The sequence below is a fragment of the Dermacentor silvarum genome, chromosome 6 (assembly GCF_013339745.2).
Source record: "Dermacentor silvarum isolate Dsil-2018 chromosome 6, BIME_Dsil_1.4, whole genome shotgun sequence".
Lineage (NCBI taxonomy): Eukaryota > Metazoa > Arthropoda > Arachnida > Ixodida > Ixodidae > Dermacentor > Dermacentor silvarum.
The window spans coordinates 51,132,672-51,146,500 of NC_051159.1; the positions used below are offsets into that span (position 1 = coordinate 51,132,672).

The 13,829-nt window shown below is 43.7% G+C and overlaps 1 protein-coding gene and 1 non-coding gene across 2 annotated transcripts; one reads left to right on the forward strand and one right to left on the reverse strand.

The window, feature by feature from the left end:
- Positions 1–1,918: 1,918 nt before the first annotated feature.
- Positions 1,919–8,354, reverse strand: LOC119455498 (huntingtin-interacting protein K). The gene is made up of 3 exons (XM_037716905.2): positions 8,051–8,354; positions 5,602–5,709; positions 1,919–2,050 (listed from the first exon to the last, which is right to left on the reverse strand). Exons 1-3 carry the CDS (start codon positions 8,195–8,197, stop codon positions 1,955–1,957), a joined length of 351 nt encoding a protein of 116 aa, XP_037572833.1. The 5' UTR covers positions 8,198–8,354; the 3' UTR covers positions 1,919–1,954.
- A 995-nt stretch (positions 8,355–9,349) lies between these two features.
- Trnat-ugu (transfer RNA threonine (anticodon UGU)) lies at positions 9,350–9,421 on the forward strand. The gene has a single exon. It is a non-coding gene; the product is annotated as a tRNA-Thr (tRNA).
- The last annotated feature ends 4,408 nt before the right edge of the window (positions 9,422–13,829 follow it).

Below are 13,829 nucleotides of genomic sequence, written 5' to 3' on the forward strand. Positions count from 1 at the left end.
TCTTTCGTTTAAAAGGCGCAGACAGAACTGATGTGTTCTGGTGGTGACGTGGCATCTGTGGCGAAAAGGTAAAAGCACAGTCAGCAGTCAGACGTCGTCAGAGCCCCTGATTTTCTCCAGCGGCTGCAAGTCACCCTGAGCAACGACCCAGGGAAGTCAATAATGCGGGCCATTGCAAAGGAGCTCCAAGTTGCAGAGTCAACTGTCAGGCTCGCTGTGCATGAGGACTTGAGGTACCATTTCTATCTCATGAGGAGGGAGGCAATCCATGTCCGATAAAACTCGGTAGAATCGTCTGCAACAGTCCAAGCGCTTGAAGCTGAAGAGACCTGAGGAGCCTGGAATGCTCTAGTTTTCTTTGTTTCAGATGAAAACAATTTCGGCCAAGACCAAAAAGTTAACCCCCGTAACGACAGGTGGCTTTGCGCAAGCGCTGACAAGGTGCCTACAGTGATGCATACAAAATTTCCGTCATCTGTGATGCCGTCGTCAGCAACGAGGGTAATGTCACGCCGCCACACTTTTTTGCAGAAGGACTCCGCATTAACGCTGCCACGCAGGTGGAGGTGCTTGCCACCGTTGTAAAGCCCTGGACAGAGACTGTTTCAAAAGGAAGACCTTATGTCTTTCAACAAGATTCGGCTCCCACCCACACCGCCTGCATCACCCAGGGGTGGCTGGTTGACAACTTCTACGACCACATCACTCCCAACTTGTGGCCTCCAAGTTCTGCAGATTTAAATCTGCTGGACTGCCATGTCTGGGGTGTCATTGAGAGAGAGGCCAACAAAGAGCTACATAATACAAGACTCGCTGAAGGCTGCCATTGCTGACTTAATGGCCAACATCTCTAAGGACACATGATGCGTGCACGCAGCCGTTTTCAAAGCCTAACTGAATCGGTTATTGCTGCGGATAGTGGATTGAGTAATCGTGGAAATAAACCGTAAGAGAAGTATTTCCCAAAGTTTGGTGAAAATATGTCTATTTTTGCTGGGGATATTCTCTTCTGCCTGAAGCCAACATTGTGTTCCGAAATACCTCGCGCACCCGGTAGTTTCAGAATACAGAAGGTGAATTCGTCGTGATATCCTGGCTTGTTCCATTCCTGCAATCGCTGCAGATGCCACAAACAAGCACAGCCTGAAGAAACGCACGCAACACTCTTGTCCATTTTTATTTTAAGAGCAGCATCATACCTAGCCTTATTGCTATGCCACTCACCAAATTTTGCTGTGTCATGACATCACAACAGTATTGATGACGAAGTACGGCATTGCAAAACGACTTTAGTATTACATTAAAATATCTCACAAGAGTTTTCCAACCTTCATACTTGATAAGTGTCACCCTTTTAGGTTCAAGAATTGCATGATAGAGCTTCTACAACTTAAAAAATATGCGTCAGTTCTTCTTTGGTGCAGCACTCTGCTTGTATGTAGTATTCTATTTTCTAGCTTCTGAAACAAATTACGTGTACCAATTCTTTGTGGACAACGCTAGATCATGATATCTGTAGAACTGTAGCACTACTTGTCATGTTAGTGCAAAAACTCTCACCATCAACATGTTGAAAATGCCAGGGAGTGCAAAGTTTTGCCACGTCATATTACTATTCCTTCTACCTCTCTTGGTGCGACATCATCACTGATAGTGCATACTTCTAATCCTTCTAATCATACTTCAAGTAAACAAAACCCACCGCAAGATATTGCCTGTGCAAAACTAGAAGCTTGAATGTGATGGCATTTCAGCTAGTGAAGCCACAAACATGACGGCCTGAATGATGCAACATTTGCGGCAGCATGCAGTATCACTGATACTGCATCGGTGCAGTCAGAAAACATAGTTCTACACGGCTGCCCATATTAATAAGGAAAGAAACTCGAGACCACAAGGAAGGCAAAGGAGAACTAAGTAAAAATGGCACACAATGTTTAATCACACGCAAAGATTAGTTTGTCAGTTCTATCAGGGCCTCCACCACATTTCCTTGGTGCTCCCGCAGTTTGAGTTCCGCCACTGATCGAGGAATCTCCATTTCTTGCATCTGAAAGAAGCAAAAGATGTGCGTCTGTGTTTGTACCTCTTCTACATACAATTTGAAATGCTATAGATATCTACTGAATATTGCGTAAACAGGTAGACCAGGGACACGTGGATCTTCCTGATAAATCAATGGCGTTTCCGTGCTTTTTTTCTACCAATACTCTAAACGTCTCTTGCCTATCTTGACTGCTGACCGGTTGATGCTTCCATCAACATTAAATCATCACTGGAAGGTATACATTGCTCACGGGTCTCACTGGGCGAGTCCCTTCACATTTCATTAGGATGTGCTGAGTGGTATCCGGAATTTTGCTGCAGCATACAAATTTTCATACACATGCCTCATCTTGTTGCGAATACTTGCTCCGGCATGTTCGTCGTTAGGCAACCAGCTACAGATTTAGGCAATTGTACAGATTTTCCTCTTCTAATTTCTTTCTTCTCATTCTTGTAAATATCCATGGTCATTTTTGTTTCCGTTCTTTGCATCCAATTCACTGTCTCTGTTTCTCACACTTTCTTTTTGATGACTCCCTGGTTGTCTATTTACACTTTCATTACCCTGTAGTTGGTTGCCAAATTTTTTGACCTCTTCCTCCATTCTGTGTGCACGCATTTCAAGTCAAGATACTTGTGCACATTAGCTGGCCATTTATTTTTATCAATGTTTCTGAGTCTTTCTTCAAAACTAACTTTTCTTTGCGTTTCTCTGACTTCAAAAGAGGCCCAACCCATGTCACCCTGCACTGCTTCCCCCCCCCCCCCCCCCATTTGTGGTTTTACCCTCTCCCAAAGGCTCCCAAAGCCAACCGGCCTACCGATCTTTGGTTAACTTCCAACCCCAACAGGATATCCGATTTTAAGCACAGAATGGCATTTGCAAACGTTAGCGTTTGCGTCGATACTCCTTTCCAGATTCCACGCACCACCACATATTTATTGTGGCCCCAAGGTGCTCTATGTTTCATTACTGCTGCCCCCCCCCATTCCGCTTCCCCTTTATTTTCAGATTATCTTGGTGGGTGCTTGAATAAGTCTTTCCTTCGTTTATGTATACTCCAAGGCATTTATATTTTACTCTGCGTATGACTTGCTGTTGAATTGACACCACGTAACTACTCGTCTCTTTATTAAACATCTTAACTCCCGGTTTCTCTATGCTAAACGTAAGACCTAGATTTGTCGCTGCATTGCCAAACTTATTCACAAGTCTCTGTAAATCTCTGACATTGTCCAGTAGTAGCACTATGTCATCCGCATGCATCAGTCCAGAGACCTTCTGTTGCACCATTTGCCCATTACGCATGCATGATAAATCAAACCCTAATTCACTGTTTTCCAGTCGTCTATGCCTTTAAAGGGCCCTGAACCACCCCTTGGGCTTGGTGAAAGAACAGTCTGCGGATAGCATACGCTCCAGTGAACGTCTCAGACCAATTTTGCAGTCGTGCGTGGCGCGTGGATCTCGCAAGCAGAGCGCGAAGTCACCTTCCTCTTAAACGCTTTTCTTTCCAACAAAACTCTGCTCCTCACTCTTTTCTGGACCCTTTATTTCGCAATATAACAGATTCCCAAACATGGCTGCCATTGGCCAATAGCTGAAATCAATCCCGAAGGGTATTTGGATCAGTGCGCTTCTTCATACTGTTACTGTGTACTGTATATGTATTGACGCAGTTTAATAAACAAACTGAAGTAAGCTAAAATCTGCTTTTGAATTTCCATAATAATTATGTACTTCCAGAAGAAGCCAACAATCGACTGCTCACGTTCGGCCGTGGCCACCCTGCTTATCGGTGTTGTAGCCGTCGGGTCTCACCAATTCCGGCTAGTTTTGAACACTCAACTAGCCTCGAACCACATGAAACTAAAGGTCGGACCACAAGCACGCTTGCCAGCGCGCACTCACTCCTGGTTAGATGCTCCAGCAGACTTCCCTTCATATTGAGCTATTGATAGCGCTTCAAAATGCACAAGTTGGATGTGGTTACCATCCATCAGTCAAGCTGGTGCAGGACAAAGCCGGTCAGCGCCCCGTAGTGCAGCCATATAAGAGCATATGAGCTCAAGCGCACAATCTAGCCCTGTCGTGCACAAAGCAAATGCTGCAGTTGCATGTAGCTGCTGTCTGCTACGTAGTGTAGATACTGCGGTCGCTGCGGGGGACCGGGATGAGTGCACTGGCTGAGCGATCGGTAGCTTGCTGAAGATAACCACGTTTGGCACGTCGTAGGCACCAAAATTGGAAATAGTGGCGTCTGCGTGAACATCCAAAATCAAATTTGAACAGTATGCCACAGTGACATTCAGTAGTTGGAGCGTTGAGGGCACACCCCGTTCCGCCGCAGCCTTCGCAGTGCAAATCATTGAAGAAGGAGCGGAAGTATCGCAAACGGCATGTTTGATTGTCAATAACTCCACTTCTGCTGAACAGACTGAGGTACTTTTGTGGCAAAGTATTTCTGAAATAGTCTAATTTACCTTCAAATACATTTCTCGACTTCAATAAAAAGTGCTTCAGGAACCCTTCAACATAAAGTGTGAACAACAATGGTGACAGAGGGCATCCTTGCTTCAGTGTTTGGTGAATTTCCACCACTTCATTACATTTTCGGCCTTGCCATACAATTTGTAGGCGGCTGTCTCTATGTATCTCCCTCAGCAGCTCCACAACATTGTCATCTATGCCTTCGCGCTTGAGAATATCCCATAACAATTCTCTGTCTACATTGTTGTGGGCTCCCTTAATATCTAGAAATGCAATCCATAAAGGTCTATTCTCATCTGCTGAAATATCTCTATGCACCGAGTTAGTACAAACATATCCTCTAAGCGACTGCCTGGTCTGAACTCATTCTGTAGTTTCCCCAGTACGTAAGTTTTCTCCACCCACTTCGACAGTTCTAATTTTATGGCCTGCATTGCCATTTTATATATTCCCAACGTTACAGTCGCTGGCCTGTACGAGCTCCTTTTATCCTTATTCCCTTTGCCTTTGCAGATGAGGTTCATCTTGCTTTCATGCTATCCAAGCAGAATTTTCTTCGTTTTAATCAATTGCTCTATGGCATTAGTCAGCAGTGCCTGCTCTTTGGACCGAGGTTTTTTGATTATCTGTATTTGGATTTAATCAGCTCCTGTGGCCATGGTATTAGGACATTTTCTTCTGCTTTTTTCCAGTGAAAGATTTCATTCTGAATTTTGATTCCTCAGGATTCTCTGTTGTTGCTGGATTTGTTTGAACAATGAAATAACAATGCTACATAACAATGATAGCTCTAACAATGACAGATAGAGCCACCAATTTATTACAGTGAAATAGGCATCTTTTGTTGCCTGGCATTGCTGCAGACCGCACTTTTAATTTATTGAGGATGAAATAGGCATGCCAGGCACATAAAGGCAGTATTAAAATGCATGCACCGCAAGTCACCACCTGTCTGCAAAATTTGAGCATCAACAAGTCGGTAGTTTATGCCGAAGTAGTTTATACCTGGCACACCTATTTATGCAAGATTCAAAACGTGCCCATTTTAAGGCTTGCATACTCACAATTAACTCAACGTCTTCCTTCTTGATGACCACCTTGGACAGCTCCTTTTGTCGTGCCGCCTTTTCTGCTGTTTCTTTTGAGTGCCGATCACCGATCATGGACATAGCCTTGAGTCACAAGCAAAGGAATACGTCCGATTAGGCAAGCAGTTTTGGCCTCCTTACAACGCTCTTTCTAATGCCATTCTTGCGTTTCATTTTGAGGCAACCATTTGTGTTATGTTTGAATATACACAGCTTTGATCACAGGATCCTGATGACTATACACCAGGCAAAAGACACAAGATGATTGACCTAAGGCTTCATCTTAGAGGAAAACAGCACAAATGCAGAAAGACATACTTCCAGACACCAGGCAGTGCTAATTTTCAAACACAGCACTCGTCCAGCCTGCTTTGTTTACCTCCTTAAATGCAGATTATTTGTTTGGAAACAAAATGTGCCATGTGCATATTCATTATTCTTACAAATCATTATGTTTTACAGAATACATTACATGCTTACAGAATTGTTGCAATGCTGAAATTGCAGAGGTTTGTAGTGTCTAATACCTGTGTCACACGGGCAGATTTGGAAGGCCTTCCAGTCAACGGCCTTCGAAACGCCACAACTCTATCGACTCAAAGGAGTTGTCGCGCTGCTACACGGCACATTTGAAAGGCCGTTGAGTGGTTCAGGCGTTTCTCGCAAAATTGTGTGGCGCTGCGAATCTTTATTTTCGTTTTCATGTCACCAAAAGTTAAACAACATTAAAACCACTTAAGAGCACTATAATTTCTTTTGTTTGTTTATACGGCGAAATGGCGGCGATATGACGGCAGCCGGCAGCACATGGAGTAGAGGGAGAGTGTACTAGACAACATGGAGAAAGGAGGCTACAACTCATGTTCCCGATTCAATATGCATAACAGTGTCTACACTGCGAACAGCTAGAGACACTTTGGCACATTATGGTACATGGTCCAAAGTGCCCCATTAGCTAGGGACACTTTGGACACTTTGGCACAGTGTAAGAAAAGAACACAAGCACGTCGCTGTTGTCGAGAGTATGTGCAGTTCGCACATATCAAGTGGCAAAACTACTTTATTGAATAATTAATAACACTCATATATAGTATTTTTAGAGCATTTTGGTTCGATTTGTTTTTTTTAACCGTGAGTACGAGCACACTGTGAACGAGAGGGCATGTTCGCGCTGTTTCCGCTTCCGTAGCTCAAAGGCCATCGAGATTTCGATAGAGTTGTGGAGTGCTCCGTAGACTCGATAGACTATTGACTCGATGGCCTTCGAAACCGCTTGTGTAGCAGCTCGAACTTGACCTTTGAGTCAACTGACTATCGGTTGGAAGGCCTTCGAAATGCCCGTGTGACACGGGTATTATACTCTTAAGTCTTGTTACTATTCTCAACAGGTTATGCTAAGCCAAAGAAGACCAACAGCCTGCTGTCGTGTGTCTTCAACTGAATATTTCCATATCTTTGTTAATTCTGTGATATCCTTTTGAACTAAACAAAGCAAGCAAAGAAAGATTTGGAATATGAAGTAGCCCCCCCCCCCCCCCGCCCCCCCCCCCCCAAAAAAAAAAAGAATTGGGCTATTTATTGGGCAACGCTTGATTCACATCTAACGACTCAATAAATGTGCAGTCCTGCACTATTTTCACCCATCTATCCATATGAACACTGTTTTAAAACTGGCATTTAAGTATGTTTTTAGGTTTAGCCAGAATAGCTATTAAATTACTGGTTTAGCTCACCTAATACAGGGCAAAATGCGTCTATGCTGAATGTAACGAGGCACGCAAATATTCATTATCTTTCTCTTACCGTGTCAACATCATACACTCACAGCAGAAATTATTCCCAAGCAGCAGCCTACATAAAAGATGAGAAAACATAACTACTGTAGGGCGTGCTTTGTTTAGTGCAATGCAAGTTCTGTCGATATTTTCTACTAGACATTCTACCTAGGTAGTGTTTCTCTTTTGGAGATTGCATTGTAACATGAGTAACAGAGTTGGATAGATCTGGGGCCAAATTTACAAAGTTTTTAGTTCGTATATGGCTGGCCGCTTTCGCTGACATGTTCATCAGCATCAAGATTAGCTGGAATTTTTTATTGCTAACCATTCTAGCGTAAACGCTTCTTTTAGTGAATACGAGCCGCCCTCTTTATTTATTTTTTTTTTTTAGACTTGAATTTTCACTGACACAAATATGCACGAACAGCACACATGCCGATAGACCACAGGTTATACTAGTGACACTTTCAGCACGGAAAACTACACTCAGTTTCAATTCGAGAGGAAAAACATCGCCCAAGGCAACCAGTTTGCTTACTTGACTGTGCTGCGGTAGAAGAGATCGCATTGGTAAAGGTACTTTTATTGTCGGTAATAGCACGCAGTGAATGTCACCAGAACTGCACAAAATGAAGAGGCGTACTTACACACATAATGTCCTGAGATCGAATTTCTTTGTCTTCGGCATAATCCGTCACTTTCTCTAGGTCGGCCGCTCCGCTATCATGCTTCGCGACTTTCTTCTGCGGCTTTTGCTGCTCGTCGCCCCCCGCGTCTTCCGTGTCGTCCGACATGTCTCCTCACTTTCGTGAAAGTCCCGTAACAGTCGGTCAATTCAACAGTAAATATGACGGCAGCGACGGTTGAAATGAACGTGAACGGCTTCAAGACGGTTGCGGCACGCGTTTTTTTCTCGCGCACGCCTCTAGGCCATCTAGGCTGCCATGTTAATACTCCGGAACCCCTACCGGTGTCAGAGGGAACAAACCAAAACTTGAAAATGCACGGGTTTCGATTTCGAAGTGTTCAAAGCATAGGCATTCGAAGTGCTCAGAAATTTGTTATGTCCAAGTATAAATTGTTGCATGCTGCGAGCAAGTTTCGAAAAAAAAACAGGAATCAACGATTCTTATTGTGCTTATGCTTACGGAAGCGCACTTAAACAATGGTAATGGTAAACTTGTCAAATAAATCTCGCCAGGAAGCGAGTGCTGTGGAACGATTCTAATTACAGTGAAACTTAATCACTCTGTTTTATCTAGATATTAGCGGATCTTGATTAGGCCGAAAAGCAACAGCATTAATTGCTTGTAAAACTGAACGTGACAAAACCTGGCAAAACCATGACTATAAAAAAAAAAAAAAAAAAAAAAAAAAAAAAAAAAAGAGCTGGTCGTAGATACCGTTTCGACGTTTCTAGGTTTCACGCCATGAATATGTGAGAGCCGTAGTGAATTGACAGACGTGCATCCGGTGCCTGAAATGCTGCAAAAGCAAAGTACGCAGCGCAACGTCGACACAGTTGTCTGCTAGCAGTTTGTACGTCCCATATGTTTCCTGCGCACGTTGGTGATCATAACGTGCACCGATCGTATCAGGAGCTGACATATTTACCTAACATCTAAAATAGACTTCATGAATCATTGAGAGGACGTCGCGATATGTTAGGGAATAACTATTATTTCGCTAGAATCGGTAATCCGCCAAAGCCCGAGTCCAGGGGGCGAGCTTTCAGCGAACGTGAGTACGCGACGTGGATATGCCTATTGCGATCGTACCGATATATTAACGCTGCCCCGCCGTTTGCGTAGCGTATCGTCCTGCAGTTTGGTTGCTAACTATAATGTGCATGTGAATCTAAAGCGTAATAATAAAACATTAGAAAAAGCGTTCACGCAGGTAGGGCCTCACGAATAAGGTTGCTATCTAGGTCGCTGTTTCCCATAGCCGCTATAGCTCAGTGGCAGAGCGCTGGTCTTGTAAACCAGCGGTCGTGAGTTCGATCCTCACTGGCGGCTGAATTTTTTTTTTTTTTTTTTTATTACATATATTGTTCAAAAATTGAATTTTTAATTTCAATATTGTCACGATGTGCTTAAACATGTCGCACACTGAAAAAATGTTCTGCACATGACTATCCGAGAACTTCATCCGAAATCGTGGGAAGGTGCACCGCTATCGAGTTCGGACTGGCTCAATAAAACGTCTTTCTTCTTTTTTTTTCTTTTTTGTGTGTGTGTTACAAAAATATTCGTTCATATTTGCGGAGTGAATTAAAGGCTATACAATTTATAAGAGAATGTGAAAGCGCTGCTGTCTTCCAGCGCGTGCTCCGTTGTGTGTTTGTGTTTTACCTCTGGTTTGTCCCTGATTTCCCACATAAAGGAAAAAAAAAATAACAAAAAGTAGATTAGCCAGATTGGTTCTTTATTCCATGTGTTTGTTCCAGGGCAGTTTGTGACCGTATATAATCGGAATATCGATCATATGGCTGCGTTCCGAGGCAGCGGAGAGATTTAGCTTTTTCTCAGATCCTGTTGTCCGTAAACGTTTGCGGTTGACTGTACGTACAGTCGGCCACAATAGTTTACGGGAGACGGGTTTCAAGACCAGTGTGGATTTCTGCTCTGTTGAGACATGTCGCTTCTAATTTAATGGATCACTGAGGAGGTCACTATGCATTCTACAGATTCACACTTTGAAACCGAGGCCGTTGTAGGCAATTAAACCGCAGTTAGCAGTACAGGCCATCGTTCATGCCTGGCGCGTAGTTTTTGAGTGGGTTTGTTTCGCTCGAGGGGGAGGGATCGAGGACCATTACCGTTGGCGATCAGACGTGCAAGACCTGGAGACGATTGCGGAAGAAATGAATTAATTTATTGCATATACTGACATATAAGCAAGGAAATATGTAAATGTGCGCAATATCGACTGGTCAGGTCCCTAAAAAAATAATTTACCGAACCAATTAAAAAGCTTAATGCAATTCTAAAACACACAGTCTTCACACAGTATAAACCTTCTACAATTTGAGCGATTAAAATAATATGCACTTCATTTAATCCAAAAGTAAGGAATAGCAGAACCAACTTTCAAACATGCTGGAATGGCGAGATGTGTGCCTGTACATATTAAAGTATATATATATATATATATATATAATTTGCGGCCTCATTCAATCAATAAGCACATAAGATAGGAAACTCCCTCTCACTCTTCTGGTAACATGTATACTTAAAGCCTGGACTATAACTCCGCATATCTGCAAGCCTCGCTGATCAAAAGGCGAGAAAAAAGGATCCTAAATATGCCAAGAAAATTGCATACAAGGTGGTAGGAGCACAATATGACAGCTGCCTTGGCCATTGAACACGTACCATGCGCCCAGTGTACTTCTACTTGAGCACCAATCAATATTTCCCGATAATTTTTTTGGAGATATGATATTTGTGTTAATCTTTCACTGTTTACCAAAAGTTTACGAAAATGGCACGGGCAGTTTCATCATGGGTCATAATGGGTTAATGGATAGGTACAGATAGGTACAGCAACGAAATGAACATTCACACACAGGATTAATGTGAAGACTCGAATGGAACAATAAGGGATGCCTCAATGTGCAGCCAATGCTTTTCGACACTTTTCTTCGTCAGGATGTGCACACAAGTCCCATTGTCGAAACGTTGGTTCGAGTGCCTGGGACATGCATTGCTCCGCCAATGTACCGCTAAAAAATTCTTTGGAGGCAGCGACAAGGCGAAGGATGTTTTGATATTGCTTGGTTGAAAATTTCACGTGAAGCTTATTCCGAGCAGCTACATACGTGCGTTAATTGCGAGAAATATGTAGGGTAAATATTTTTACTAAATATACACAAAGGCCATGCGTAATCTGTAAAATAGCAGTTCCAAGCTACGCATGCCAAGGGCGCTATGAAAAAAAAAAAATCACCGCCCAAGCACAGCGTACAGATGCATCGTCACCCATCATGCGCCTCTTTCTTCCCTCTTTCTTTCCCTCTTCCCCTTCCCCCAACGCAGAGTAGCTGGCTAGAGGAATTTACCTCAGGCCGACCTCTCTGCATTTCGCATCATTAAACTTATCTCTCTCTCTCTCTCTGCATGGTTAACCAGCGAAGCTGAAACGTGCGGCCCAGGTGTTTATCGATCACTTGGTTAATCCCGACGGTTCACTAAATCATTTCTCAATTATTGGCTACGTCTTTGCGTTTCTTAATGAGGTTACACATACGTTCGGCTGCGACGGAGAGAACGACGTCACTGACGGTGTGCCCGCAGTCAGCCGTTGTCGCTTGCGTTCGATGCCTCGAGTTTTACTCGGCGGCTTGATTAGCAGCATTCGCCCGCCATTGCCGCTTGCGATTCTTCGCAATCAAATTGCTTCAAAATCAAATCTATCCGTTACGTAAGACAATGAACGGCTCATAGCCCCATAAACGCGGCCTTCCCATCACGACGACAGAAGTGAAATTCTACGCTGGAATGGTGAGCGGCAACGCAGCCAGCTGTGGAAGCAGACGACGACGACGAACGCGGGAGCAACGGCACGAGCGCGTGCTAGGGTGCCTCGATGCCAGCGCCGCCGTTCAGGGTGGTGCCAACCTTTGACCGCCCCCGCGCCGCCGCTTTCTCGCTGCGACGCCATATTGTGTCACAGCGAGCCGTTGCGATTGCTTGGTGCCGGTGCTGAGTTTGAAGCACAGTGCGCGCGGATGCTTCGCGGACGCTTCTACTTGCTAGACAGTGTTCAGCCGCATGACTGACAAGCTATCAAGTGCATCGTGTCGACATGACGGGCTGTTGTGTTCCCAAGTGCACCGGATCGACGCGTAAAGGACTGCGTTGTTTTCGCTTCCCCCAGGACCCAGAGCGACGGAAGAGATGGGAAGCCCAAGTAAAGCGCGATCACTGGAAGGCAACGGATAACTCCTGCATTTGCGAGGTAAGTGTCAAGAATGTTTAGACTACCGCACCGTGTTTTTAATTTAAATAAGAAAGTATTCTCTGATCCTCGCTCACGTACCTACGTTCGCTCACGAACTAAGTAAGCACTGCACCGATGCTGTCTGAGTAGCGTATGGTTTGCGAGCGCGCGTCGCATAGGCTTTTTTCGTTTTGATAGGCGCAGTCTGTACCCTTATTTTAAGGACTGACGAAGATGCTTAGCCGCGAAATAGTCTTACATTAGCTACGAATCGTCACGTAAGCCACCTATTTTCCTTTTTCACGGGAAGCACACATCGTGTGTGTCTCTTGTTTCTTTTTTTTTTTCGGTACTGGTTATTTGGGACTAAAGAACGCAGTGCTTCGTCTGGGGAGAGCGGCTGTTTTGTACGTGGTAAGCGAAACATTGTGATTTTCTCTGATTTCTCAGGAGATATCTTGCGGACCTCAGGGTGTTACGTTACATAGCTGATTTTTTAGACTTATACATATTTGTAGCGTGGTGATCGTAAGCCGATGGTCATTCGTGCTCATTCCCGATCGTAGTGGGTACTGTGACGGTCTTTAAATGCCTGTGCACGGTATGCACAGGTGTAGTACAATTAAGGGGCATCATGGGACCAAAATGTTTCGGCGCTTTCTGGCATGGTGTCTGTTGTAGCCTGTGCATTTCTTCGAAACGTGTGAAGCGAGGTAATACAGCATTGCTTCTGCTAAAATTTATTTTTAAGCACTGTAATGGTTTCTCTGTATTTACAAGGCAACTTTCATATCAATAATCACTTTTGTTGTTTTACCTGTACTTAGAAACACTTTGAAGAGGACCAGTACGAGGGAAATCGACAGGATGGGCGCCGTCTGTTAAAGTCAACAGCCCTACATCATCATGGACTATATTTTCGAAGTGAAAAACATTGCGAATCTGTATTTGACTGTCTTAGTTTCATTTACGGTTTTTGTACGTGATATGTATACAGTGTTGTTTATTTTTTCAATGTAGTTATCAGTGTTCTAATGGTTATTTATGAAATGTTCTGTACTCGCTATCGATGTGTTTGGCTGATGCGACGTATTCGATGGTAGCTGATGTATGTATTCTGGCTGGATATCTTGATTAATATTACTCGCGGTTGCGTTTTCTTGTTTGCATTCTTGTTTTCGATTTATATTGTGTGTAATAAGGTTGATGTACTCACTTGAACCCCCCCCCCCCCATGTAATGAATAAATAAAAAAAAACTCTCTATCCCGAATTGTGTGTCGAGCCTACCTTGCGAATTAATTTTTTTTATCTCGTCTTTCAACATAACCTTCAGGCGCCACACAGTACATATAATTTTTCATGTACATATCTCTTTCATGATTGATTGTACTAGACATTATAAGTAAATGTATTTTGTGCATCGTTTGATTTCTTGTGTGTACTACGCAAGATTGACACAGACAAGTTACGTTTACATTTT